At 52.1% G+C, this 25,546-nt stretch overlaps 1 protein-coding gene across 1 annotated transcript; it reads left to right on the top strand.

The window, feature by feature from the left end:
• Positions 1-260: 260 nt before the first annotated feature.
• Positions 261-13,541, top strand: RAX2 (retina and anterior neural fold homeobox 2). The gene is made up of 3 exons (XM_050933805.1): positions 261-570; positions 7,944-8,194; positions 13,098-13,541. The coding sequence occupies exons 1-3, from the start codon at positions 261-263 to the stop codon at positions 13,539-13,541; spliced, it is 1,005 nt and encodes a 334-aa protein (XP_050789762.1).
• Positions 13,542-25,546: the final 12,005 nt, after the last annotated feature.

Raw genomic sequence — 25,546 nt, forward strand, 5'->3', positions numbered from 1 at the left:
CCATCCATCCACTCACCCCAGCCGCTGACCCCACGCCTCACAGACCCGCCTCACCTCACCCAACCATCCAGTCACCCGAACTGCTGACCCCACACCTTACAGACCCGCCTGGCTCATCCATCCACTCACCGCAGCCGCTGACCCCACACCTTACAGACCCACCTGGCCCATCCATCCACTCACCCATCCCCAGCCACCCCAGCTCCAGCCTCTCCCCTCCTCCCCAGGACGCTGCCAGCCCCAGGCTCCTGCCAGCCCGAATGCACCTGGCCTTGCAGGAGGGCCCCATGAACGTGCTGGAGGCAGGGGCCCTGCAGCAGCAGCAGCAGCAGGTGTTGCTGAAGGGCTGCGGAAGCGGCGCGGGGGGTGCAGGGCGCGTGCACAGCATCGACGTGATCCTGGGATTTAGCAGGGATCAGGACTCGCTCCTGGGCCCCCTGCAGGTGCCCGGCCTCGCGGCCAGCAAAAGCGGCGCGGCCAGCCTGGGGGACGGCAGCAGAGCGGAGCAGCCGCCGGACCCCTACAGCGCCCAGCCCCTGGGCTCGCCCCCGGAGGAGGCGGCTCTGTACGGTAAATAGGTTTGCAAGTCAAATCCAGCCGCGATCGTCCCTTCCCGGGGTCTGGGGGCACCACCGGTTCCAGGAGCCCCGGCCAGAGCCCCCCGGCGGGGCGGGGGCTCCCAGGCACCTGCTCCAGGCGCTCCTGCCTCCAGCACCTCGGCAGCCCCTTCTGGGGCTCCTGGCCAGGGCAGCCCCCGAGTCGCCCCCAGCTGGGAGCTTCCTGCAGCGCCGGGCGCGGCGGCAGGTTCAGGGCAGCGAACAAGTGTCTCGCTTCCCCGGCGTGGTGCTGTGGCGCCAGCCCCTGGCTTGTGCCGTCGGGGCCGGGCGAGGCAGGACAATCCCGCGGGGAGCCCCCGGAAAAGGGCCGTGCCCGCGGGTCGCTAGGGGTCTCCGCGGAGTCTGAGCGCGGCGCCCCGTGCGCTTCCCTCCCCTGGGCTAGAACCAACTTTTCGGAGACTTTTTTTTCTCTCTCTCTCTCTCGTTTCCAAACACAAACGGCCCAGTTCTGCGGCGGGCCGGCCCGGCCTGGCCCGGCTCGGCTCGGCCCGGCCCTGGGTTGGCCCGCAGCAATGACAATTGACGGTAATTAATAGCAGCCTCTGAAGCTTTGACCCCCTTGAAATCCCAGCGCTCCCCGGCGCGTTCCGCAGCCCGATCCGGGGAGAGCCGCTGGCTGCCCTCCGAGTCCGCCCCCAGGCGCTGCGGGTCCAAGCCGGCCGGGGGGGGGGGTCTGTTTGCCGGCTTGGGTCAGGTCTGGGTCGCCCCGGGCCAGCCCGGGGTCCCTCCGCAGAGTTTGGAGAGAGAAGCGGGGCCCGGCTCCGAGTTGCCCCCGGGAGCGGAGCGGGTTTTGACACGCGGGGTGCCCGGGGGACGAGCCGCTGGCCGAGGAATGGGGCGCTTCAGGGCCGGGCCCCGGGGGGACCCCAGGGACCGTGCGGGCTGCACAGCCCGGCTTGGCGGGGAGCGGGGAGCCCCTTTCAGCGGCGCTGGGGGCTCGGGGCGGAGCGCTCGGCTCCCTGAGAGCCGTCGGGCCGGTCGTTGGGGGGCGGTGGGGGACCCTGGGGCCCCCGGGCCTCGCGGTGCCAGCTCGGGGCCCCGGCAGCCTGGCGAGTCGGGCGCTGGACGCTTTGCAACTTTTCTTCCTTTCTCCTCGCCAGCCCCTGCCAAGCAGAGACGGGGCGGGGGGCAGGCGGTCAGCTCCCGGGCATGCATCGGGGGCGCTGAGCGGCGCCGCTCGCTCCCCGGCTGCGGAGGGACAGGCCGACCCGGGGCATCCTCCAGACCCGCTGGTCATCTGAGCAGCGGCTGGACAATGAATGAATAACAAAGATCCCCCCCCCCCAGAGCTGGGGGCCTGGGCTGCTCTCCGGGCAGAGCCCCCCAGAGAAACAGGCACAAAGTCTATTCTGCCTGGACCAGCGCATGTGGATCCCAGTAGGAACAGATCAGAGGCAGAAAGGGGCCTTAAAAACAGTGTTCACGTATCCGAGAGAAATTCATTCATTTAACTAACTAAGAGACACCTCTGTATACATGTGAGTGTGTGTATACACAGGTGTCTGTATATGTCTAACTACATATGTGTATCTATGTAAATATCTGTATACTGGACCATGCATAGATGGATCATCTCTCCATCCATCCCCAGACACCCCCTAGCTAGCTACACACAAACATAGGAAGAGAGATCTGTTATTTATGGAATCTTATTTCATTATCAGAGGGGTAGCCGTGTTGGTCTGGATCAGTAAAAAACGACAGAGTCCTGTGGCACCTTAGAGACCGGGGGTAGGCAACCTATGGGACACATGCCGAAGGCGGCACGTGAGCTGATTTTCAGTGGCACTCACACTGCCTGGGTCCTGGCCACCGTTCCGGGGGGCTCTGCATTTTAATTTAATTTTAAATGAAGCATCTTAAGCATTTAAAAAACCTTATTTACTTTACATACAACAATAGTTTAGTTCTATATTATAGACTTATAGAAAGAGACCTTCTAGAAATGTTAAAATGTGTTACTGGCATGCGAAACTTTAAACCAGAGTGAATAAATGAAGACTGGGCACAGCACTTCTGAAAGGTTGCCGACCCCTGTTATAGACTAACAGACGTATTGGAGCATAAGCTTTCATGGGTGAATAGTGGGTAAACAGGTGAGTATTCACCCATGAAAGCTCATGCCCCAATACGTCTGTTAGTCTATAAGGTGCCACAGGACTCTTTGTCGCTTTTTCTTTAGTTAGTTACTTAATTTAATTTCCTTTTTAATTTCTTCAAACACACACATGTGACTATATTATAGAGGTGTCTATAGGTGTGTACATATGTAATGTACACACACATCTATACAGTGGGATCTTTCATTTAGTCATTTATTTAGATTTAGTTACTTAATGTAATTTCCTTTTTGATTTCTTTAGACTCACACATGGGTGTATTTGTGAGTGTGCGTGTGTATGTGAGGCACACCGCACACTCCAGTACATCATTATCCCAGCGAGATCTGATCACATTTCCCTTTGAAGAAATATCCTGGGATTATGTATTTTCGTTTTATTTAAATGTTTGTATTAGATCCCTCCCGATGGAACGGGGCTGGTAATCCTTATCAAATGCTGCAGAAAGATTTCAGATACACTGGATAAAAAGCTTAAAGACGAAATGTTCCTAGGTTTGAAAATGCTTATAAACACTCAGGGGGAAAAAGGCCATTAGCCAGAAACAGGGAGTGGGGGCAGAGAGGTAAAGAAACCATGTACTTTTGGGGAAAACTTATTTTTACAGCCATGTTGATGGGCCTGTTATTCCCTCTGCTGTTTTCTCTCTGTTTGTTTTGTAGTTAAAGGGTATCCCCTTCCTTCAGACCTGCCAAATCACAGCGCTGGGGTGCGGGGAGCTAGAGGAGTCTCTAGTTTTTCTACCACTGGTTTCTGCAGTTATTTGCACTTTTATGTCACAGAATTTCAAGTGCCATATTATCTCCAGCAAGTAAAGATTGTCCAGATCTACATTAATATTTTAAAAGAGAAACACTAAAAATAAAAAAAAATTGAGCAGGTTAAATCTCATTTTATATTTGTGATTTTTTTCACTGTATAGTGGATTTTTCTTTTTAAAAAATCTTTAGCCTATTTTTATTGCATCTCTGAAATGTGGATTTTACTGGTCAGACAACTGCGTGTCTTTTTTAAAGATAGCTTCAGAGATTAGCTATGGGAATTTCATTATTGTCTTCAGTATCAGAAGGGGAGCCGTGTTACTGTGTAGCCACAGAAACAACAGGCAGTCCGGTGGCACCTTCAAAACTAACAGATATATTTGGGCATAAGTTTTCGTGGGTAAAAAAAAGATGCCACTGGACTCCTCATTATTTTCTTAGGTGATCTGTATTGAATGGACAAATATTTTGTCACAAGACATTACAAGAGAATTTTTACTTTGCTCTGCTAAGTCAGGTAATAAAAGAAAGAAAAAAGAAAACTATTTAAACGGAAAGAATTAAAAATCCCAGGCTGATTGTGATTTATAGCCATATTAAATTAAAGTTTGAATTAATTCACATGGCAGGTGGTTTATTAATTTGAGCTTTCATATGAAACTTATTTTTAAATTTTGTTTTTCATATAATTTTTTTCCATTCTTGACAGGACACTAAATTATGGAAGCTTATTTTTAATACACATATAATCAATAGCTTTCACAAAGAATTTAATAATCACCCATGTAAAATAGATAGATAGATAGATAGATTCTAACTATCTATCTATCTGCATTATATATATAATCTTCAGAACCTGGGGAAAAATCCATGAAGTTCCATTGAAGTCCATCTGATTTACCCCAGATGAGGGTATACTTTATTCATGAACTGGACAGTGCTTTCGCAAACCCTGCCTGTGTTATGAAAATCTGCACTCCATCGAAGTAATTCCACTGCTGTAATTCCAGCCCAGTGGAATTACACCACCATAGTTTATTCTGATGACAGACCAAAATAGTTATACTGGTGCAAATTTCCTTCACGTAGGCAGGGTCATAGACAGTGAAACAAAATGCCTTTGGTATTGGTGATTACTCACAGACGCACACTGAAGCTCCCTTGCTCCATACTAGATTGGGCTAGATCCTGCAGTCTTTGCACAGCCAAAGCTCCCCCTGCAGTCAGGCAGGGATCAGATATAGTCATCAACCTGGCTTTTTGTCTCACTGATGTTTAAACAAAGAGTAAGTGTGCAAATCTACCTATGGGTGTATTCTCGTTGGGGTCACTGCACTGTATCCATTAGGTTCTGACTCTTTATATGCACAGAGGCACCACAGCAGATCCTCAATCAGCTTCACTGGAGTCATGCTGATTTACACCAGCTGATGATCTGGCTCACTGGCTCTGTTTAATGCTGATGCGGGTTGGGCTTTGAAGTCAGAGGGAGCAGACCATCATTCAATATGGAATGGAGTGTATGCTCCTAAAATTTGCATGGGACAACAAGTGGGGAGGGTTGCAAGCACTTTGGAGGACAGGATTAGAATTCAGAATGACTTGTCAAATTGGTCTGAAATCAACAAGCTGAAATTCAGTAAAGATTAGTGCAAAGTACCACACCCAAGAGAGAAAAAAATCAAATGCGCAGCTACAAACTGGGGAAGAACTGGCTAGGCTTCGTACTACTGAAAAGTATTGGGGGGTTAGAGTGGATCCCAAATTGAATATGAGTCAGCAATGTGATGCAACTGCGAGAAAGGCTAATATCATTCTGGGGTGTATTAACAGGGAAGACACCGGAGGTACTTGTCCTGCTCTACTCTGCACTCAGACTACTGGGCAGCACTTTAAGAAACATGGAACAAATTGCAGAGTCCAGAGGAGAGCAACAAACATGATAAAAGGTTTAACAAACCTGAGCTATGAGAAAAAGTTAAAAAACTGGACATGTTTAGTCTTGAGAAAAGAAGACTGGGCAGGAGAGAGTTTGTTATCGAGAGGGCGGGGACCACGTGTTCTCCATGTCCTCTGAAGGGAGGATAAGAAGTAATGGGCCTAGACTGCAGCAAGGGAGACTAGGGTTAGATATTAGGAAAAACTTTCTGAGGCTAGTGAATCTCTGGAACAGTTTTCCCAGGGGGGCTGTGGAATCCCTGTCACTGGAGGGTTTTAAGAACAGGCTGGACAGACACCTGTCAGGGAGGGTCTAGGTTTAACTGGTCCTGTCTCAGTGCAGGGGGCGGGACTGGACGACCCTTCCAGCCCTGCATTCCTGTGAGACAGGCTCTTTCCTCTAGATCACCCAGGGTCTGAATCAGATCTCATTAAAGTCAGTATTTCTCCTCCAGTTTAATGGAACTGGCTCAGGCAGCCTTGTCCAGCCATCCTCTCTCAGGCTGGGGAGCACTGCTGTTTGAAAGGACCACATGCCATGGGGATGTCTTCATGGCTCTAGTTTGAACATGTCCAGGTTCTCTTGCAAGGGGCTTTGGTGCCTAGTTGCTGTGATGCTGCAGTGCTGCCGGGACGGTGCCTTGCCCCCTTGTGCACACGCAAACCCAAATCCAAATCCTGTCGAAGCTAATGGCAAAACTCCCCTTGACTACAAGGGAATTCGGATTTTGCGGGTAATAAGTATCTGGCATCTCCTGGGAAGCTCCCGGACCAGAGGTCACATGCTCTCTCTTGTCCTCTTCCTGCATGTGAATCATGTTACTTAGCTGCTTTTGTTGGACAATCTCAAAGTGCTTCACTATGGGGGAGTTTATTTTGCAGATGAAGGAAACTGAGGCACTGAGAGGGGATGAGATGTGTCCAAGGGCACATGGCCAATCAGTAGCAGAGCCAGGACTAGAACCCAAGGTGCTCCAAGCCAAGGCAAGCCCCTTGCTCTCCCCACTAGACAATGCTGCAAGTCCTGCAGCCTACTCCTGTGGTTTGAGTAACATCACAATGAGCGGCTGTGGGACCCACTCTGATGTCAGAAGTGGAGCGTTGTGACTTTGTATAGGGAATAAGCAGCAGGAGCAGGTCAACTCTTAAGGGAATGAACAACCTGTTTCCTTGGAGGAGTATCCATCTATCTGTCTGTCCGGGGACCAGCTTCACAGTGCACGCTGGTTGCTTTGACCACTCTGGTGACACAAAGAGGCTGAAATGCCAGGTTCACTGGCCAGGTTTATGGCTGCTCTGTGGTGCTGAAGGCACAAAGAAGCTGGGAGGTACTGGGTTATCTGGCCTTCATTGCTGATTCCCCTCTCCTAGTGCTGTTTCAATGCCAAGAGGCCCTTGCAAGTGAGGGTTGTAGACGTTTTGGAAAGTCAGAGCTGCTTCGAACCTGAACATTTCCCGTGAGATCTTGGCAGCGTCTCAGGGGCTTGGAAGGGAATAGCCAGGAAAGGATGAATAAGGGTGAAGTGCTCAGAGAGCTGGACCGTGTTGTGCCATGAATCTCTACTGGGCTCACAAATGAAGCAGGAGGGACCTGGGAAGGTATCCAAGGAACAGGCAACAACGGCCTGAAGTGTGCTGACGAGTCTGTAGGAAGGGCTGTGTCCAGTACTGAGGAGGAATCCTGCATTTTAGTTCACTGTGGCACTGTTTGCAAGGGCAAGAGGGTTCGCTCTTCTGTCCAGGGGGATAACTGCTTCACTTCCCCCAGGCAGTTTCATGTAGGGCCTGTCTGCATGCAGGCCTTGTACCGATGCAGTAATACCAGCACAAAGCTTATTCTCAGAGCTGCAGTTCCTAACCGGTATCCAGAAGAACCTCAGAGTTCCGAACGCCTCGGAAATGGAGGATGTTCCTAACTCTGAAAAGTTCAGAACCCTGAGCAAAACGTCATGGTTGTTTTTAAAAGTTTACAACTGAACATTGACTTAATACAGCTTTGAAACTTCACTATGCAGAAGAAAAACGCTGCTTTCCCTTTATTTTGTGAGTTGTTTACATTTAACATACTGTATTTGCTTTTTTGTGTGTGTGTCTCTGCTGCTGCCGAATTGCATAATTGCGCTTCTAAATGAGGTGCGTGGTTGACTGGTCTGTTCGTAACTCTGATGTTCGTAACTCTGAGGCGCTGGTGTATTTAAATCAGTACAAACACTCTGTGCAGGCTGATTCTTCCTCACTTACTGGCCTGAAGCTGTTGTGCAGTGCCGCTATGCACTTTAAACAGCTGTCACCTTCCACCCCAGAGGTGGCTGCCTTTCACTGGCAGGTAAATTGATCCCTAGGTTTAGTTTTCAGCTTAACAGTTGCTACTTAATAGTCATTCTTAAGTTGCTCCTGCTACAGTTATAGTGTGACAGAGGGACCTGTCTGGGTCTCTCTGGGGAGCGGCGAGGCTGCTTTCCCCTGCCCAGCTCCAATCTAACCCCCAATTACTGTTCCCTCTGCAGAAGCCAACATGTTCCTAAATAAATGTGAGGGAGAGCTGAGTGAGCTGCGGAAGAGCGTAGACAGTGAGGGCACCACGCCGGAGAACACAGAGGAGGAGCAGCCCAAGAAGAAACATCGCAGGAACCGCACAACCTTCACCACCTACCAGCTGCATGAGCTGGAGAGGGCCTTTGAGAAGTCCCACTACCCAGACGTCTACAGCCGGGAGGAGCTGGCCATGAAAGTCAATCTGCCGGAAGTCAGAGTGCAGGTGAGGGAGGCCAGACGAGCCTGTTACTCCTGGGCACCAGGTTAACCACTGGTGTGTGCAGCAGCCTTTCACCGCTAGGCCACTGGTTAAGTCCAGCTCCGTTAAATGTGGAACATGAGTCAACAATGTGATGCAGCTGCAAGAAAGGCTAATACCAGCCTGGGGTGTATTAACAGGAGTGTGATGTGTGAGACACAGGAAATACCTGTCTCACTTGACTCAGCACTGGGGAGGCCTCAGCGGAAGTATGGTGTCCAGTTCTGGTGCCTCACATTAGGAAAGGTGTGGACAAATTAAAGAGAGTCCAGAGGAGAGCTACAAAAATGAGAAAAGGTTTAGAAAACCTGGCCTGTGAGGAAAGTTAAAAAACCTGGGCCCGTTTAGACTTGAGAACAGAAGATTGAGGGGGGACCTGATAGTCTTCAAATATGTTAAGGGCTGTTAGAGAGAGGGAGAGGATCATTTGTTTCCCATGTTCACTGAAGGTAGGACAAGAAGTAATGGGCCTAATCTGAAGCAAGGGAGATTTAGGTTAGATATGAGGAGAAACTCTCTAACCCTGAGGCTCAGGAAGGTCTGGAACAGGCTTCCCAGAGAGGTTGTGGAATCCTCATCACTGGAGGGTTTTTAAGAACAAGTTGGACAAACCTCTGTCTGGGATGCTCGAGGCAGGGGTGGCTGAACCATGGCAGAGATCCCCACGTTCCCCCCATTCTCCACCTACCAGACATGTGGGGCGAGCTTGGGACTTCTGTCTTGCAGTGAGGTAGTTGGATAGGGACTTCTTGAGGACTTGCAGGTCCTGGAGGTGAGGGCAATCTCTGCCCAGTGGTGAGACCAGGAGACTGGATGCTTCTTCCAGCAGCTCTGCCATGGAGTGAAGTGAAATCCAGGAAATCCTCAGGCTGCCTTGGGATGAGATCTGACCTGGGATCGCCCTGCAGGGCTGAGAAATTCTTGAAGACAAAATACAATCTAAGGGATAGAGCCCTGGACCGGGACTCCAGAGACTCGGCTTCTGCTCCTGGCTTTGCCACTAGCATACTGAGTGACTAGGGGCAAATCACATCCCCAATTTGTGCTTCAGTTTCCCTATTTGTATAAATGGGAGTAATGATATGTCCTTCCTTGCTAAAGCACTTAGAGATCTGTGGTGACAAGTGCTGTAAAAAAACCAGGTATCATCAGTCTTCTTATTAAAAATGGGGGAAAGGATTGCATGAAAAAAATTCAAATTTCCACCCTGTGTCCATTGCGTGGGGCTCCAGTTTCATGGGAAATTCATCACAATACTTTTCGTCAATTTTTTTCACAGGAATGTTATCAATATTTTTAGTTTATTGAAAGCCACATTTCCTTACTGAAAATTAGATTCTTGGTAATGAAAGAGGTCGATAGTGACTTTGAAAATGATTTGGATACAAACTGCCATTAAAACTTTTCATGGAAAATTTCACGAAAATGAGAAAAATTCAGTCAGGCCAGCAATTTTCTTGTTAAAAGTTTAATTTTGTTTTTAAAAGTCCAGTTTCAACAACAACAACAACAACAACAACAAAACTTGTATGCAAAAAATTTCAACCAGTTCTGAAAATGGTGCCTTCATGTTAAATGTCTCACAAAGCCTTTTTGCAGACTTAACAAACCACAGATACAAGAATGACTCTGGCCACCACTGAAATGCAGACAGCTCTGGGGTGAAACACAGAAGCAGCTATTTTGCATCACACAGCAACGCTGCAGGGGAGCTTAGGACAGAAAGTGAAGAAGTGTATTAAATCCCATTGAAACTGCATTTTAGGAAGCAGTCTGGAATTTAGGCCAGGCACAGGAGAAACCCCTTTGCAGGAGAAACCCCAAGGGGTCTTGCAGGACCACGTGTGGTCAGGAGTCAGGACTATAGTTTCCAGGACCTGGCTCATCTGTTTGAATGGGCTCTGAGCTGGGCCACAGTCCCACATTAAATTGAGCCAGGGTTCATTGCCTTGCTTGCTGTCCCTAGCAGACCAGCATGTGTGGGAGAGGGAGAAGAGGAGAGACCTGGTGCTCAGGCCTTCATCACCCCCTGCGGCTTGACTCTCAGAGTGGCACTGGGCCTTGCACCAGGCCTGAGGGTGGCTACACGCATGGCCCCTGTTGGCTACAGCACTACTAAGCCACCAGTAGGTGGGAGGAGGAATTAATGTGCAGGGAGAGGGTGACCAGTCAGAGAGAGGGGGATGTCCAGGGGATCCATAGCTATCTGGAACTTCACAGCAGATCCCGCTGCTCCATAAGCTCAGGCCTCTAACACCTAAAGGAGGATCTCCATGAGCTCTTAGCAGTACAGACCCTATGACCCACAGCTGAGCAGTTCCTGTTCTTTCTAATAAGAGGTAGTGGTGTGCATGCACGCACATATACCCACACCAGCCAGGTCTTTACAGTATCCCTGGGGCCCGCCCCCAGACCAAGTCCATATAAATGAAACAGAAGGGCAGCATTTTGTTTTCATCAGTAGATCTTTGTTATAATCTATGTGGAAACAAGTGATTGTCTTGTAAAACACAGGGCAGAACAGGAGTTTCAGTCAATGTTTGTTCATTCCCCACAAACTCTAGCAATGGGTAGGGCGGGAATGAGGGGATCGACTAGCTCCTTGTTAATTTGGAAACCACCCTGAGTAATTAAACAAGAACATCAGTTAGAAGGCAATTAACTGCATGCTAGACATGGTTAGCTGTATATTTCATGGCACCTTCTAAAGGATTAACAGACATATTAATAAGCATGTTCATCCAATTAAGTTTAAACCCAGCACTAGTGGCCTCCATGCTGGGGGATAAGATATTTCGGTATTTGATACTGATACGATTGGCGGGATTTCTAATTAAAACGCACAGACAAATTCTGTTGATTCGCTCAAAAGACCAGGCAGCCCACTGCCAACCTGCGAGTGGTGTAAATTACCAGGACCTATTTTTAAAAAAAAGACAAGGGTGGCGCATTTTTAGTGTATGCAATTCATTGATTTTGATAACTGATGTTCATATTTCATTAGATATGACAAGACTTCATAGTATGGGAGCACCAACACTACAGCATCATGTAAGACAGTATAATAGCATGTACACAGCATCTTTTCATCCAGTGATTTCACTGGTGGCTGAGTCCTGGGGGCTCAGTTGCCAAGCAGGTGTAGGCTGGGTAGCTAGAGATTGTGGGCGCTGATTCTCAGCTGGTGAGCGTCATATGAACATAAGAACAGCCATACTGGGTCAGACCAGAGGTCTAGCTAGACCAGGATCCTGTCTTCCGGCAGTGGCCAATGCCAGGTGCCCCAGAGGGAGTTAACAGAACAGGGAATCATCAATTACCATTTAAACTAGTTGAAGATCTGCCCCTGGAATGGTCGCTGACTAGAAACAGGAAGTGGAGCAGGCCGCTCCAAGCTGATTGAAATGCAAACTGGAAACATTTCTGGCAGCGCCTTGGTATTGATCAACCCGAAGTGTTACTAGCAGCACTTTTAAAACACACTGATCTCGGCTGTAACTGAATTGAAAGCACTAGGAATGAGTTAGGCCCAGGAGTTTTAACTAGAGTTGTTGCCAACTTGACAATATTTAAAAATTATACACTATATCAGGAGTGCGGGCACCTCCCCTGCCCCTCATCTTCCCCCTCACCCTCGCCCCTGCCCCACTTCTTCAGTCAGCACTGCCCAACCTTTCATGGGGGAAAGACAGATGGGATGGTGGGGAGGGTCAATGAAAGGCAATAGCGGGGAGGGGGTTCCTAAGGGGTGACTTGATCCTGGTCTATAAGTACCTACATGGGGAGAAGATCTCTAATAATAGGGGGCTCGTTAATCTGTCAGACAAAGGCAAACCACAATCCAGTGCCTGGAAGTTGAAGTGAGACAAACTCAGGCTAGAAAGAAGGTGCTAATATTTGACAGGGAGCAACCAACCTAGGGATGTGGTGGAATTTCCATCACTTGGAGTCTTTAAATCAAGACTGGACACCTCTTTCTTAAAGATCTGCTCTAGCTCAACAACAAGATACTGGCTTGATGCAGGAATCACTGGGTGAGTTTTTCTGACCTGTGACATGCCGGAGGTCAGACTAGATGTTCACAATGATTCCTTCTGGCCTTCAAATCAGTGACTCTGTGATTTAAACTAGAGGAGTTACCCTGAGACACCCCCCCACCCCAAGGAAGAATAACTGGCTCTGAGCAGTAGCTTTGGGAAAAAGACTCTTTTCCTGACTGTCCAAATGGCCCTTTCACTGACTACCTCTATTTTTCCTCTCTAGTTCACATCACTCCACATCATGTTTTTTCCTTCTCTCTGCTACTTATTATTTAACTCCACAAAGTGCTTTGGGGCAAGTTTGCAGGGAAGTTGCTCTACTGGATTGTGTGGCATTGTATTAAATCATCCGAGAGTGACTTCCCAAACGAGGGGCCAGATCCTCACTCAGGAGTTAAAAAATCAAAAAGCGTTTGGCCTGCCTAAAGACGTCAGGATTTTATACCCAGCAAATGTAACAGTATTAATGTGTGGGTGGTCACAGAAACATCACTCAGAATTGCCAGGTTCTGGTGCTGCTTGGGTATTAAGTATGGGAAAGAACTGGCTGGTGTGTACGTGTTAGCTCTGCCTTCTACTGGTGGAATCAGAACTGCTCAGCCGGGTGGCATAGGCCCTATACTGCAGGATTCTCCTTTAGCTCAGGTAGTAGAAAGGCTGATTTGGGGGCAGGAGACTCTGAGTTCTCTCCTCATTGCAGCCACAGAGTCCAGGTGGCTGTTGTAGGCAGGCGTCCGACAGTCCTAGGCTGCAGTGTGGAATGTTGATGGCATCTGGCGGGCTAGGACTGGGTGCAGTTAGTCACACTCCAGCCTTTCCTCTTGCAGGTGTGGTTTCAGAACAGACGCGCCAAGTGGAGGCGGCAAGAGAAAATGGAAGCCAGTTCGATGAAACTCCATGACACCCCCATGTTGTCCTTCAACAGGCCCCCAATGACCGCCAATGTCGGGCCCATGAGCAACTCCTTGCCTCTGGACCCTTGGCTGACTTCCCCCATCTCCAGTGCTACCACGGTCCACAGCATCCCAGGTTTCATGGGGCCCACCCAAGCCCTGCAGCCCGCCTACGCCGGCCACTCCTTCCTGAACACTGCGCCTTCCATGGCTCAGCCCATGCAGCCCATGGCACCCACGCCATACCAGTGCGCCACCCCCTTTGTGGACAAGTACCCTCTGGAAGACGTCGACCAGAGGAGCTCCAGCATCGCGTCCCTACGGATGAAAGCCAAGGAGCATATTCAGACCATTGATAAAACCTGGCAGCCTATTTGATTAATGATGCCCCCTCCCTAGCCTTCTGCAATTTTCCAATCTCCTGCTCCCATCAGGCTGGCTACTCTGCATCCTGGGTTGCTCAGAACAGATGTTGGATGTTGGTGTTTCCCTAGGGGGACTGCCAGGCCTCCCCATGCAGAACCCTGTCTGGCTGCTACCAAACTTCCCAAGCCAGAGCTCAGCGCAGAGAGGCAGGGCAGGAATCCTCCCCCCACACCTACGTGTTAGAAGGGTCTCAGGGTTGAACTGATTGGCATCATGAGCAAGGACGCAGAAGTGGACACTAGTGAATGGGTGACGTGGCCGAGACCTTGCGTAAAGGAGACGAGTTTCCAAGAGCAACTACCGAGACCGTCAGAGCCAGCCCAGCTCCGCAGAACCAAAGGGACAGTTCAATGTGTGGTTTGTGTTTCCTTTATTTTGTTTTCAACCACAGAGAGCCAGATCCGCAGCTGGTGGCAATCACTGGTGCTGCGGCAATTTGCACCAGGTGAGGGACTGGCTCTGGTTCATCTTTCCCTAGGTAAGACACCCTTCCAGAATATCCCTGCAGGGTCGGCACATGGCAGAGGTGAGAGCAGGCAGGGGCAGCTCTCGGGCCTGTCAGACATGTCAGACTAGGTGATCGCCATGGTCCCACCTTAGCATCTATGAGACTCCATGCCTCCAGAGCCCTGTCTCTCACTCCTGGGAGTGGGGTGAACACCCCCCCACACCCCGAACCTGTGGCTGGCCCAACCAATTGGCCAGGTCCCCTGCACTTACACCTGGACTCTTGCATAAACCTCTTGTCAGTTCAAGCCCACTGTCCTCCAGCAGCCTGTAGCGACCTTCCCTGGACTTGAGGAATCATCTCCGGGTTCTCTTCCTTCAGCCCTTTGTCTTTATTGTTATTCATTTTTTATGCTGCAGATTTTAAAAAAAACAAATGAAATGATCTAGTTTCCTAGAGAACATTTTTGTTGGGTATTTTTTTTAGCTATGTCAGAGAGTGTTGCTGGTTCTGATGGTAAATGCAACTATATACATTTATGGTTGTATTCAGACTAAACACTTACTAAAACTCAAACCCATTCTGAATATGGCACCTGTTAGTTGACCCTTGATGTCAGTAATATCAGAATAATACACCACCAATGTAACTAGTGTATTTCATCCCAACAGATCTCTGGTGTTCCTTACAAATTGTGTTGTATGTAGGACTCGCTTAATCCACAAATGAAGCGCAGCTCCTTCTGGTGTGGACCATGGTTTGACAGCAGCATTCCAGCAAGGGAGAAGGGTGGAGGGGAGGGGGCTAGGGAGGCAGAATGTGACAGTTGGAGCTGGAGTTTGCCCAACACTATTATTTGTCTAAGAAATGCCAGAGGGTTTCACGTGGGAACTCAGTTTTCTGACAGTAAGTTCCATGTCTGGGCTTTGAATCATAGAAACGATGAGACAGAAAAGTCCATTTGGGTCTTGTCTGTTTTTTTCCTGCAGGACATTTTGCAGTTGTCTTGCCCATTCGTAGAAGTCCCATGTGTTGGAGCTCCAGTCCACACCCTTGGGAGACTATCCTGCAGTCTCCAGCAGGCCACTTTCCCTGACATTCAGATTGATTCTGAGGGAGGACGGCCTGTTTTTCTGGTTGCTGTCGCTTTCCTTAGCTGCAGTCCCATTGCATCATGCAAAAGTGCTCCCAGGCCCTCTGCTTCATGCTCCTTCCAAACAGCGGGACCAAAAGAATGCTGCCAGGCTGCTTTCAGGAGGTGCTCCTGGGCACTCAGTATGTATCTTATGGCAGTCTGCAAAGGCCGCAGCTGAGATCCTGGCTCCATTGTGCTAGGCGCTGGACTGACACAAAACAAAGAAATGGTCCTTGCCCTTATCCAAATAGAATCTGGACTTCACGTCTGCTGTGCAGCTGGGAGCAAGTCTCCCCACCCGCCCGGGTAGACAGCCTGGCGCCAGCAGCTAGCACGCCGTACAGAGACTCCAGCTAGCCACCTGAGCTCAGATTCAGGGCGTTGGGTGAGTTGCCGCCCCCATGCTGCTCTCTTGAGCACGCTACCTTGGGCCCGGCTAGTGCATGTCTGTCTACCTGGTCTTGGAATCTCACTCCCCACTGCAATCTAACTGTGCTTTTTGTGTTCCCCCGCCTGCATGCAATTGGCAAGCCCAGTCTGGTGGCTGTGGGACCCTGACATGGCACCCCAGGGAAGAGTGGAGGGGCTGCAGCTTGCTCTGTTTGCAGGTGGCTCCTGAGACAGCACATGCCGGGGGAGGAGCTCCAGGGCCAGTACGCAGCATCCTACATGCCAGCTGCCTGCTAGGGACTGGGCTTGCCACCCCGGTGCTCTGGCTGCCATCCTGCTGTGCTCAGCCATGGGGAAGGGAGCGGGAGGGCAGGGGGCTGAGCAGCCCACACGGTAGAGCCAGCCTGCCCCACGCTGCAAAACAAGGCCATTTACGCTCTCGGGAGCTAGGGAGAAGGATGTTCCCTACCTGAGAGGGTGGCGGGCGCAAACAACCCAGGAGCCCTGGCAGTGATGTGGAGCAGGGTTGGGATGGGACGGGACTGAGGAGGAGTTGCATCCCGTGTGCTGTCTCTCCGAGTCTCTGCTCCGCATGTATTTTCCCTCCCTCTGTCTCTCTTCCTCATACTCCTCACTTCCCTCTCTCTGTCTGATCTCTTCCTCATTCACTCCTTCACAATTTCCCCTCACTCTTTTCCTCATGCTCTTTCATCTCCTCCTCTGGGCTCCACCTTTCTTTCGTTCTTTCGTTCTTTCTTTCTCTTTCGTGCATCCCTTTGCCTTCTCCTCGTCTATTGTGCGTCAGGCCTAATTCCATATTTCACGCATGGGTGACCTGACACAAGTTCCCAGTGCAAGTCTCTCCCAGGCTCTGGGCCGGGAGCTGGTATTGTTGAGTTTTTAACAGTTGCTGTCAGTCCCTTGTGCTTGTCAAGGGGAATCTGCTCTCCAGTCACTCTTGGGCAGCGCAGGGGGGCTCAGCCTGGGGCCCTGCCTCTCCTAATTGCTCTCAAGCAGTGACTACAAGGCCACATGTTGGGTACACAAAGCTGCAGTAATTACGCTCTCCACAATGTGTGTATTTCAAAGGGACCCAGATGGAGCTGCAGAGAAAACCAGCCAGCCTTCCCCGAGCTCAGGACATGGGAGCAGGGAGGAGGCTATTTCAGGAGGCTGGGTGATGGGTTTGGCCAGTCACATCGCAGTTGCGCAGGAAGCAGACTGGTAAGCAAGATGGCAGCAGCAGAGGTGTGTGTGTGTGTGTGTGTGTGTGTGTGTGGCGTGGAGGGAATAGCATTTAATGCAACCAGGCCAAGGGAATCTCCACCCAGGCATCTCCCCTGACACAGACCCTTGCTATTCCCGGACACACAGAGCCCATCCTCCCGTCTCCCTGGACAGTAAGTCTGGCCCCATTGCTGGGAGTAAGGCCAGCAACAGCTTGTCAAAGGGAGTTGCCTTGGCCCTACTGCCGCAGGTGGACGGAGTCATAGTGCCTCCTGGAGCTCCCACTGGGTACTGCAGCGCCCCACTGTCCCGGCGGCAGGAAGGTGGAGCAGTTTCAGAACGCCGTTCCCTAGACCAACCGCAAGGGAATCTACAAGGGCTGTTTCCACCCCCGGATGGAATCAGGTAATGCCCCTTGCCTCACCCTTGCCCACTAGCGTTATAGTCATTTCCCTGAGCTGGCGCTGCTTCTCCGCCGGGCGGGGCGTGCTAGGTGCTGCACAGCCACCGACAGTCCGAAGCCAGCTCCGTCCCTCGGGGCAGAAGTGGCAGGTGTGCACATCTGACTGGCCCCGGGCTGTGCAGGGAGTAGAGAGAATCACAGAATATAAGGGTTGGAAGGGACCTCAGGAGATAATCTAGTCCAACCCCCTGCTCAAAGCAGAATCAACCCCAACTAAATCAAGATGCACAAGCCGGAGCCGGTGTGAAGTGTGGAAAACTCCGTCAGTCGTTGCCAGCTGGGGGGGGTTGGCCGGGAGTCACAATGCTTCATGGCCTTTTCTACCCCAACATTTTCCAATGTTTTGGTTTTTTTCCCTTTTGCTCTTTTTTCCCATCGTGCTCCTGGACCCGGGAAGGGGAGAGGAGATGGGATGAGAAGGGCGGGAGGAGGAGAAGGAAAAACAAATATGAAAAAGATCCTGTTAAAAACGAAACCCCCACACCAAGGGCTGTTTGCCTTCAGGGCCGCAGGGGGCACCTGGTAGAGTGACCTCGGGTGGCCTGTGTCTTGGCAAGGCTCTGGAGCGGAACCGGTCCAGGGAAATGCCTGGCAGCATCGATCCTGAGAGGAGGAGCTCAGGAGATGCCATGAGCCCTGGCGGAAGAGCGACTGCCATCCACTTACCCCGACACTGATCGGACATGACCAGGCCTGGGCTGCCAGCGCAGGGATCTAAGCCTCAGGGGCTTCCCAAGCCCAATCAGCGACCTCAAGGCTTGGAAGGGTCTCCCCAGTCAACCCAGCCCCCCTTCCCAGAGGCTGGGGAAACAAGCTCTGCTCAAGCAGGTCTGGCCTGTGGGGTCGGGGTCAGGCCCTAATGGCCCAGGGGACAACAGGGCTGGAATGAGATTTGCCCCAATAAAACCATCTTCCCTTCCTCTTGTTCCTGACCCGTTGGGAGCTCCTGATGCTGGACCACTTCGTTAATAACAATTAAACCTTTAACAACCAATTAAATGAATAATGGACTCTCCCCTGGCGTCTTGGCCCAGCTAATGGGACTGGGCTTGTATTAACAGGCCCCATCGAGAGGCGCACTTCCAAGCAGAGATAATGAAGCAACGGCCGCGGAACTAATGGGGTTTGATCTCGGGTAAGGGACATGCTGAATGGGGCCTGATTTTTTCACATGACATAATTGGAGCAGCTGATCCTGGCTGGCGCCAGCTTCGCTGCCCTCTTAGGGTGGCCAGTGGAACCAGGGACCCCCTTTGCTGGCTTGGTCTGCCTCAGCCTTTTAAGTCCCAACAAAGGATGGTTGGCTGTGGAGCGGTGGAAGGGGGGGAGGGGGTAATCTCACCCCCCCCACCTCTCCCCCTTTCTCCCCATCCAGCCAGCTCCTCCCCGCTTCCCAGGGTTAATTGTAATTTAATTGGGTCAGGGTTCCCTTGACCAAAATCACTAGCTCAGATAAGCCAATTTATCACTTGCTCCCGCAAAGGACTGTGGGAAGAGGATATGTAAATTTTCCCCTCCTTGCTTAATCCCATTGGTGGGGGAGAGGCTGAGTGGTAAACCAGGGCTGGGACACGCCCACTCAGTAGCTTTGGAACTGCAATTACCAGACAGTCTATGGCCAATGGTGGATGCGCCAGCCAATGTCAGGGGGCTGCATGTTGGTGTCCTTAGGTGCAGCTCCATCTGTGCCCTGTATTTGAATACCAATTATTTAAATTAGCTAATTTGCATTCAAGCAGTATAAAAGCAAAATGGGGTGTGGATTTAGTGCTGTTGAAAGGGGCTGCTCTGTTTGACGTTTGTTGACAGGCGGACCCCTGAAAGGCTCTGCCCAGAAGGACCACACTTGCCACCCCCAAAAAGGGGAGGGTCCTAAAGAGTGCTGGGCTCGCTCATCAAAAAAGTGGGGCTCAAAGTTGCAATCAAAGGGAGACACAGAGGAGAGATGCCCCCCTCCCCTGCAATAGCTCCCACTGCTCCAAGGATCTAGGTGGGAGTTGTCCAGTGGAACTCTGCCTGCGTATGGCACCTGGGATGTAGGGAACGGCCCCTTGGCCTCAGTGTCCCCGTGCCCAGGGCTGAATTGCCACCTCTTGGAGTTATAAAGGGCCAACTAGGCCCATGCCTGGAGCAGGTTCATGACAAGGTCTCTGGACTTGGTCAGGCCAGGGATGGTGGGGCCAAAACTAAGCAGCAGAGGGGCAACGCGCAGCCAAACCCAGAGCTGGTTGAAACTGGGAATTTCCAGTCCATGAGAAATGCCAACATTTGGACATTTGTTTTTGTTCCAAATTGGACCAAAAACATCCCAAAGTGCTGGTGAAATGACACTTTTTTGGAAAAGTCTGGCTTGACTAGCGTCTTTTGGCTCAAAATGCTTTGTTCTGATTTTGACGTTAAAAAAATATGAATAATTTAAAAAACATTTCTAAATTGAAAAAGGCACCATTTCGTGCTGATAACACCGGAATGGGACAGACGTCACCAAAATGCTCCCTTTTGGGGGGTTTCCTAGACGACGGACACCAATTCACTGCCACCAAATGTTTCGATGTTGATGAGACGGCATTTTCCTATGGAGTCTGTCGCAAGGCTTCTGACCAGCTGCAAACCAACCTAACAGCCCAGGTTCTGGAGGCGCTGCAGCTTTGTGCTCCAGAGATAGGCACATGCTTCGGGCTCCAGCATGCTGCAGGAGGGGCCAGTGTCAGAGGGAGTTTGAATGGCACCAGCAACACATCCCTGCCCAGAGTGCTGTGGAGAAGCTGCCACAGAGGGGTTCGGGGCTCAGTCAGGACACAGGGTGGAGAGTGCTCAGCAAAGCAAGGGGTTGGTCCATATTTGCAAACTGCAAATGGTGATTTTCCTCATCTTGTAACTTGACCAAATCTAAACAGATTTTCCCAGAGACCATAGTGACACTTCCCAGTTTCCAGCACTAACCCCCTTGCCCAAAGTCTGAGTCCTGCCAACCAGCAAATGCCAGACGTAGGATAATCTACCTGGCCACCCTTAATTCTGACCCCTTTGCTAGTGGGGGTCACAACTATTTGTGAGCCAGCTGTGGGGCGTTGGGTAATGGGGTTCCTGGGCTCTGCTGCTGGCTCCTGGCAGGATGTTGGCCCCCTGGTTACAGATAGTCTAGCCAAGCATACGGATTCACCGTACACATTTTGAAAGGCTGTATGGCAAAGCGGCCGAGACAAGGGTTCTGTTCCCAGTGCTGCCTGAAGTGACCTCATATATCTGCTCTGTTGCATTGAGTGAATTTTAGCTGTGTGCCCTGGGGAGGTGTCTGAGGCCTTGGTACATATTGAGGGTTGTAAACTTCACAGAAATGCAACCACCAGTCAGCAGCCTGGCTCCCAGTCCAAAAACCCTAAACATTTTTCTTTTGGTCAACATTTTTCATAAAATATTTTCATTTTTTCACTAACATAAGACCATAAGAATGGCCGGACTGGGTCAAACCAAAGGTCCATCAAGCCTAGTGTCCTGTCTTCTGACAGTGGCCAATGCCAGGTGCCCTAGAGGGAATGAACAGAACAGGGAATCATCAAGTGATCCATCCCCTGTTGCCCATTCCCAGTTTTTGGCAAACAAAGACTAGGGACACCATCCCTGCCCATCCTGGCTAATAGCAATTGATGGACTTGTCCTCCATGAATTTATCTAGTTCTTTTTTGAACCCTGTTATAGTCTTGGTCTTCACAACATCCTCCAGCAAAGAGTTCCACAGGTTGACTGTGCACTATGTGAAGAAATACTTCCTTTTATTTGTTTTAAGTCTGCTGCCTATTAATTTCATTTGGTGACCCCTAGTTCTTGTGTTATGAGAAGGAGTAAATAACACTTCCTTATCTACTTTCCCCACACCAGTCATGATTTTATAGCCCTCAGTCATATCCTCCTTAGTCATCTCTTTTCCAAGCTTTTCATTTTGTTGGGAAAATTCCACTCTCTCTTTTTTTAAACCCCCCCACTTTTCTCCACTTGAAAAAGGTGGAAGGACAGTAAAAAAAGTGAAACCTTTTCCAGTGGAAAAAAAAGCGAGTGGTAAAAGAATGTGGGAATTCCCCCTCCCCCCACAATTTCAAAATGAAAATTTTTGAAAAATTAAAAAATATTGACAAAATTTTTGTTTACAAATTTATTTGACAAATTAAAATTTTCCACCAGAGGAAATTTTTCCGTGAAAACAATTGTTCTCTTCACATACCCATTATTTCTGAGAAGAAAAAAAAAAGAATGCAACCAGCTTTAGTATTTTGGCGGGGAAGCTGTGTCTCCCCTCGCTGGGGACAGGCCTGGGTGATTTGTCAGCATGTGCCTTGTACATGTGTGTTTACTGGCGCAGGGAAGTGATTGTGGCTTCTAACTGTTATTAGTACCTACCTAATCTGACAATATCTGAACACTTCGAAGCCTTAATATTTTTATCCCCCCAACTCCCTGGGAGGTAGGGCAGGGCTGTTGTCCAGGGGGAACAGTGACCCAGAGAAAGGATGGTTACAATTTCAAATGTTCCAGTGACTTCAAAGCCTAAATTCCATTTTCAGAAATGACATTGGTGCCTAAGTCCCATTGGCTTTCAATGAGGTTTAGGCTCCTAAGGGCAGAGCACATTTTTTAAATTTTGGTTGAAATTGTTCTATTTTTGATGAAAAATTCTGAAACTATTTAGGAAAAACCAAAACCAGAAAGCAGCAATATTTTGTTCTGATGGGACACCCCCCGCCACACATCCCCCCCTACACTTTTTCCTCAGTGTTTTACTTTCTCCCTGTTGGGGAAAAAAATAACTAAACTATTTCATGGAAAATTTCGACCTTCTCCTCCCCCCCGCCAATGAAAATTATTGCTTTCTCCTAAATTTTTAGTGCAACACATTTCTGTGTTCCTGGCCATTTCTACTATTAACATTAAACCCAACAGTGACTAGACGCAAGGTAGAGGGCGGGACAGCCCCAACCCAAGAACCAGGGATTCCCACTGAACAGCTGTAATCTGCTTGGGCTATGACAGGGCAGAACATATTTTACAGTTCTGCACGCTCCCCTCTCCCCACCCATTCAGGACACCCTAAGGCAAGGGGAAGCGTTCAGCATGAGCCCTTGACATGAAGTTACAGCTCTGCCAGGCCTGGCCTTTCTTTTGCTAGGGCCACAGCTCTGGATAGTGCAGGAGCACTGGCTGTGGGGGAGCGCCCAACTACTCCTCTCCCAGCACGGGGTGCTGTGGAGAATGGGCCAGGAGCGCTGTCTTGGGGGGGGCCACCCAGCTCCCCCAGTGCCAGCCACTCTCAGCAAGGGGTGCTGTGGGGTATGGAGCAGGAGTGCTGTCTGGGGGGGGGGCACCCAGCTCCCGCAGTCCCAGCCGCTCTCAGCAGGGGGTGCTGTGGGGTATGGAGCAGGAGTGCTGTCTGCGGGGGGGGGGTACTCAGCTCCCCTAGTCCCAGCTGCTCTCAGCAAGGGGTGCTGTGGGGTATGGAGCAGAAGCGCTGTTCGGGGGGGCACCCTGTTCCCCCAGTCCCAGCCGCTCTCAGCAAGGGGTGTTGTGGAGTATGGAGCAGAAGCGCTGTCGGGGGGTGGGGGGCACCAGATCCCCAAGTCCCAGCCGCTCTCACCAGGGGGTGCTGTGAGGTATGGAGCAGGAGCGTTGTCTGAGGGAGGGCACCCAGGTCCCCCAATCCCAGCCACTCTCAGCAAAGGGTGCTGTGAAGAATGGAGCAGGAGCGCTGTCTGGGGGCGGGAGCTCCCAGCTCCCCCAGTCCCAGCCGCTCTCAGCTAGGGGTGCTGTCTGGGGGAAGCACCCAGCTCCCCCAGTCCCAGCCGCTCTCAGCAAGGGGTGCTGTGGGGTATGGAGCAGGAGCGCTGTCGGGGGGGGGGCACCCAGCTCCCCCAGTCCCAGCCGCTCTCAGCAGGGGGTGCTGTTGGGTATGGAGCAGGAACGCTGTCTGGGGGTGGGAGCACCCAGCTCCCCCAGTCCCAGCCGCTCTCAGCAAGGGGGTGCTGTGGGGTATGAAGCAGGAGCGCTATCTGGGGGTGGGAGCACCCAGCTCCTCCAGTCCCAGCCGCTCTCAGCAGGGGGTGCTGTGGGATATGGAGCAGGAGTGCTGTCTGGGGGGGGCACCCAGCTCCCCCAGTCCCAGCCGCTCTCAGCAAGGGGTGCTGTAGGGGAGGGGCACCCAGCTCCCTCAGTCCCAGCTGCTCTCAGCAGGGGGTGCTGTGGGGTATGGAGCTGGAGTGCTGTCTGGGGGTGGGAGCACCCAGCTCCCTCAGTCCCAGCCGCTCTCAGCAAGGGGTGCTGTCTGGGGGGGGCACCCAGCTCCCCCAGTCCCAACCGCTCTCAGCAAGGGGTGCTGTAGGGGAGGGGCACTCAGCTCCCCCAGTCTCAGCTGCTCTCAGCAGGGGGTGCTGTGGGGTATGGAGCTGGAGTGCTGTCTGGGGGTGGGAGCACCCAGCTCCCTCAGTCCCAGCCGCTCTCAGCAAGGGGTGCTGTAGGGGAGGGGCACTCAGCTCCCCCAGTCCCAGCTGCTCTCAGCAGGGGATGCTGTCTGGGGAAACATCCAGCTCCCCCAGTCCCAGCCGCTCTCAGCAGGGGGTGCTGTGGGGTATGGAGCAGGAGCGCTGTGTGGGGGGAACACCCAGCTCCCCCAGTCCCAGCCGCTCTCAGCAAGGGGTGCTGTGTGGGGGAAACATCCAGCTCCCTCAGTCCCAGCCACTCTCAGCAGGGGGTGCTGTCTGGGGGAAACATCCAGCTCCCCCAGTCCCAGCCGCTCTCAGCAGGGAGTGCTGTCTGGGGGGGAGCACGCAGCTCCCCCAGTCCCAGCCGCTCTCAGCAGGGGGTGCTGTGGAGAATGGAGCTGACACAGTTCCCAGTTACTCTTGTCTCTGTGGAGCTGAAGGCTAAGCCAGCCCATGAGCTAGGGGGCTGGGGGCGCTCTGCTGCTCTGAGCCCAGTCCCCGCAGAAGGCCAGAAGGCGCTGGTGTGGCGCTGCTGGCTCCAGGAGAGCATCTGGCTATGGAAGGTGGTGCTGCAGGAGAGCCAGGTGCACGATGCTCTGGTGTTCACTCTAGGCTTTGAAAAGCCAACGGAAGTGCCTGCGTCCAGCCCCAAGAGCAGCTTCCTGTCTTGCCCCTCCAGTCCCTCTAATCCACTCCCCTTGGGCGCCCTGTAATCTGCTTATTTCTCTCTATTTCTCCTCTGCCTGAACTAACCCGATCGCAACAAATGCGACACCTTGTGTGCGGCCTGATCTCTGGGACAGACAGACCCACAGACATGCCTGCCGGGAACCCGGGGGCTGGTTGCATGCCATATTCACTGGCTGCTGGGAAGAAAGAGACCCTGCAGGGTCCTGCGGCCTCACAGGGATTTACAGGATGCCCTCTGCCCATTGTAATGGCTGGGCAAGGGGGCAGGGCCCTTGCATTGATGCCCTGGGGTAGAGATTGCACAGCACTACCTGGGTTGCAGCCACTGGAGCTGGACAGTTTCTGTATGCTGTCTGGCTGGCAGCATGCCGTGCGGGCAGGAGGGGAGAGGGCTGGACACAGCGGGCAGTGCCGAGCGGAGGTGGGGCTAGCTGGCAGTGTGCCATGCTGGCAGGAGGGGAAAGGGCTGGACACAGGAGGCAGTGCCGAGCGGAGGTGGGGCTGGCTGGCAGAGTGCCGTGCTGGCAGGAAGGGAGAGGGCTGGACACAGCGGGCAGTGCCGAGCGGAGGTGGGGCTGGCTGGCAGTGTGCCATGCTGGCAGGAGGGGAGAGGGCTGGACACAGCGGGCTGTGCCGAGCGGAGGTGGGGCTGGCTGGCAGAGTGCCGTGCGGGCAGGAGGGGAGAGGGCTGGACACAGCGGGCAGTGCCGAGCGGAGGTGGGGCTGGCTGGCAGAGTGCCGTGCTGGCAGGAGGGGAGAGGGCTGGACACAGCAGGCAGTGCCGAGCGGAGGTGGGGCTGGCTGGCAGTGTGCCGTGCGGGCAGGAGGGGAGAGGGCTGGACACAGCAGGCAGTGCCGAGCGGAGGTGGGGCTGGCTGGCAGAGTGCCATGCTGGCAGGAGGGGAGAGGGCTGGACACAGCGGGCAGTGCCGAGCGGAGGTGGGGCTGGCTGGCAGTGTGCCGTGCGGGCAGGAGGGGAGAGGGCTGGACACAGCGGGCAGTGCCGAGCGGAGGTGGGGCTGGCTGGCAGAGTGCCATGCTGGCAGGAGGGGAGAGGGCTGGACACAGCGGGCAGTGCCGAGCGGAGGTGGGGCTGGCTGGCAGAGTGCCGTGCTGGGAGGAAGGGAGAGGGCTGGA

This window comes from Gopherus flavomarginatus, chromosome 24 (assembly GCF_025201925.1).
Source record: "Gopherus flavomarginatus isolate rGopFla2 chromosome 24, rGopFla2.mat.asm, whole genome shotgun sequence".
Lineage (NCBI taxonomy): Eukaryota > Metazoa > Chordata > Testudines > Testudinidae > Gopherus > Gopherus flavomarginatus.

What these genes read in the sequence shown, in the direction of transcription:
- RAX2 (XM_050933805.1), top strand. Translation starts at nt 261, where the DNA reads ATGCACCTGGCCTTGCAGGAGGGCCCCATGAACGTGCTGGAGGCAGGG. An exon ending in GGAGGAGGCGGCTCTGTACG is followed by an intron (nt 571 to 7,943) that starts GTAAATAGGTTT and finishes TTCCCTCTGCAG; the next exon opens with AAGCCAACATGTTCCTAAAT. An exon ending in TGCCGGAAGTCAGAGTGCAG is followed by an intron (nt 8,195 to 13,097) that starts GTGAGGGAGGCC and finishes TTCCTCTTGCAG; the next exon opens with GTGTGGTTTCAGAACAGACG.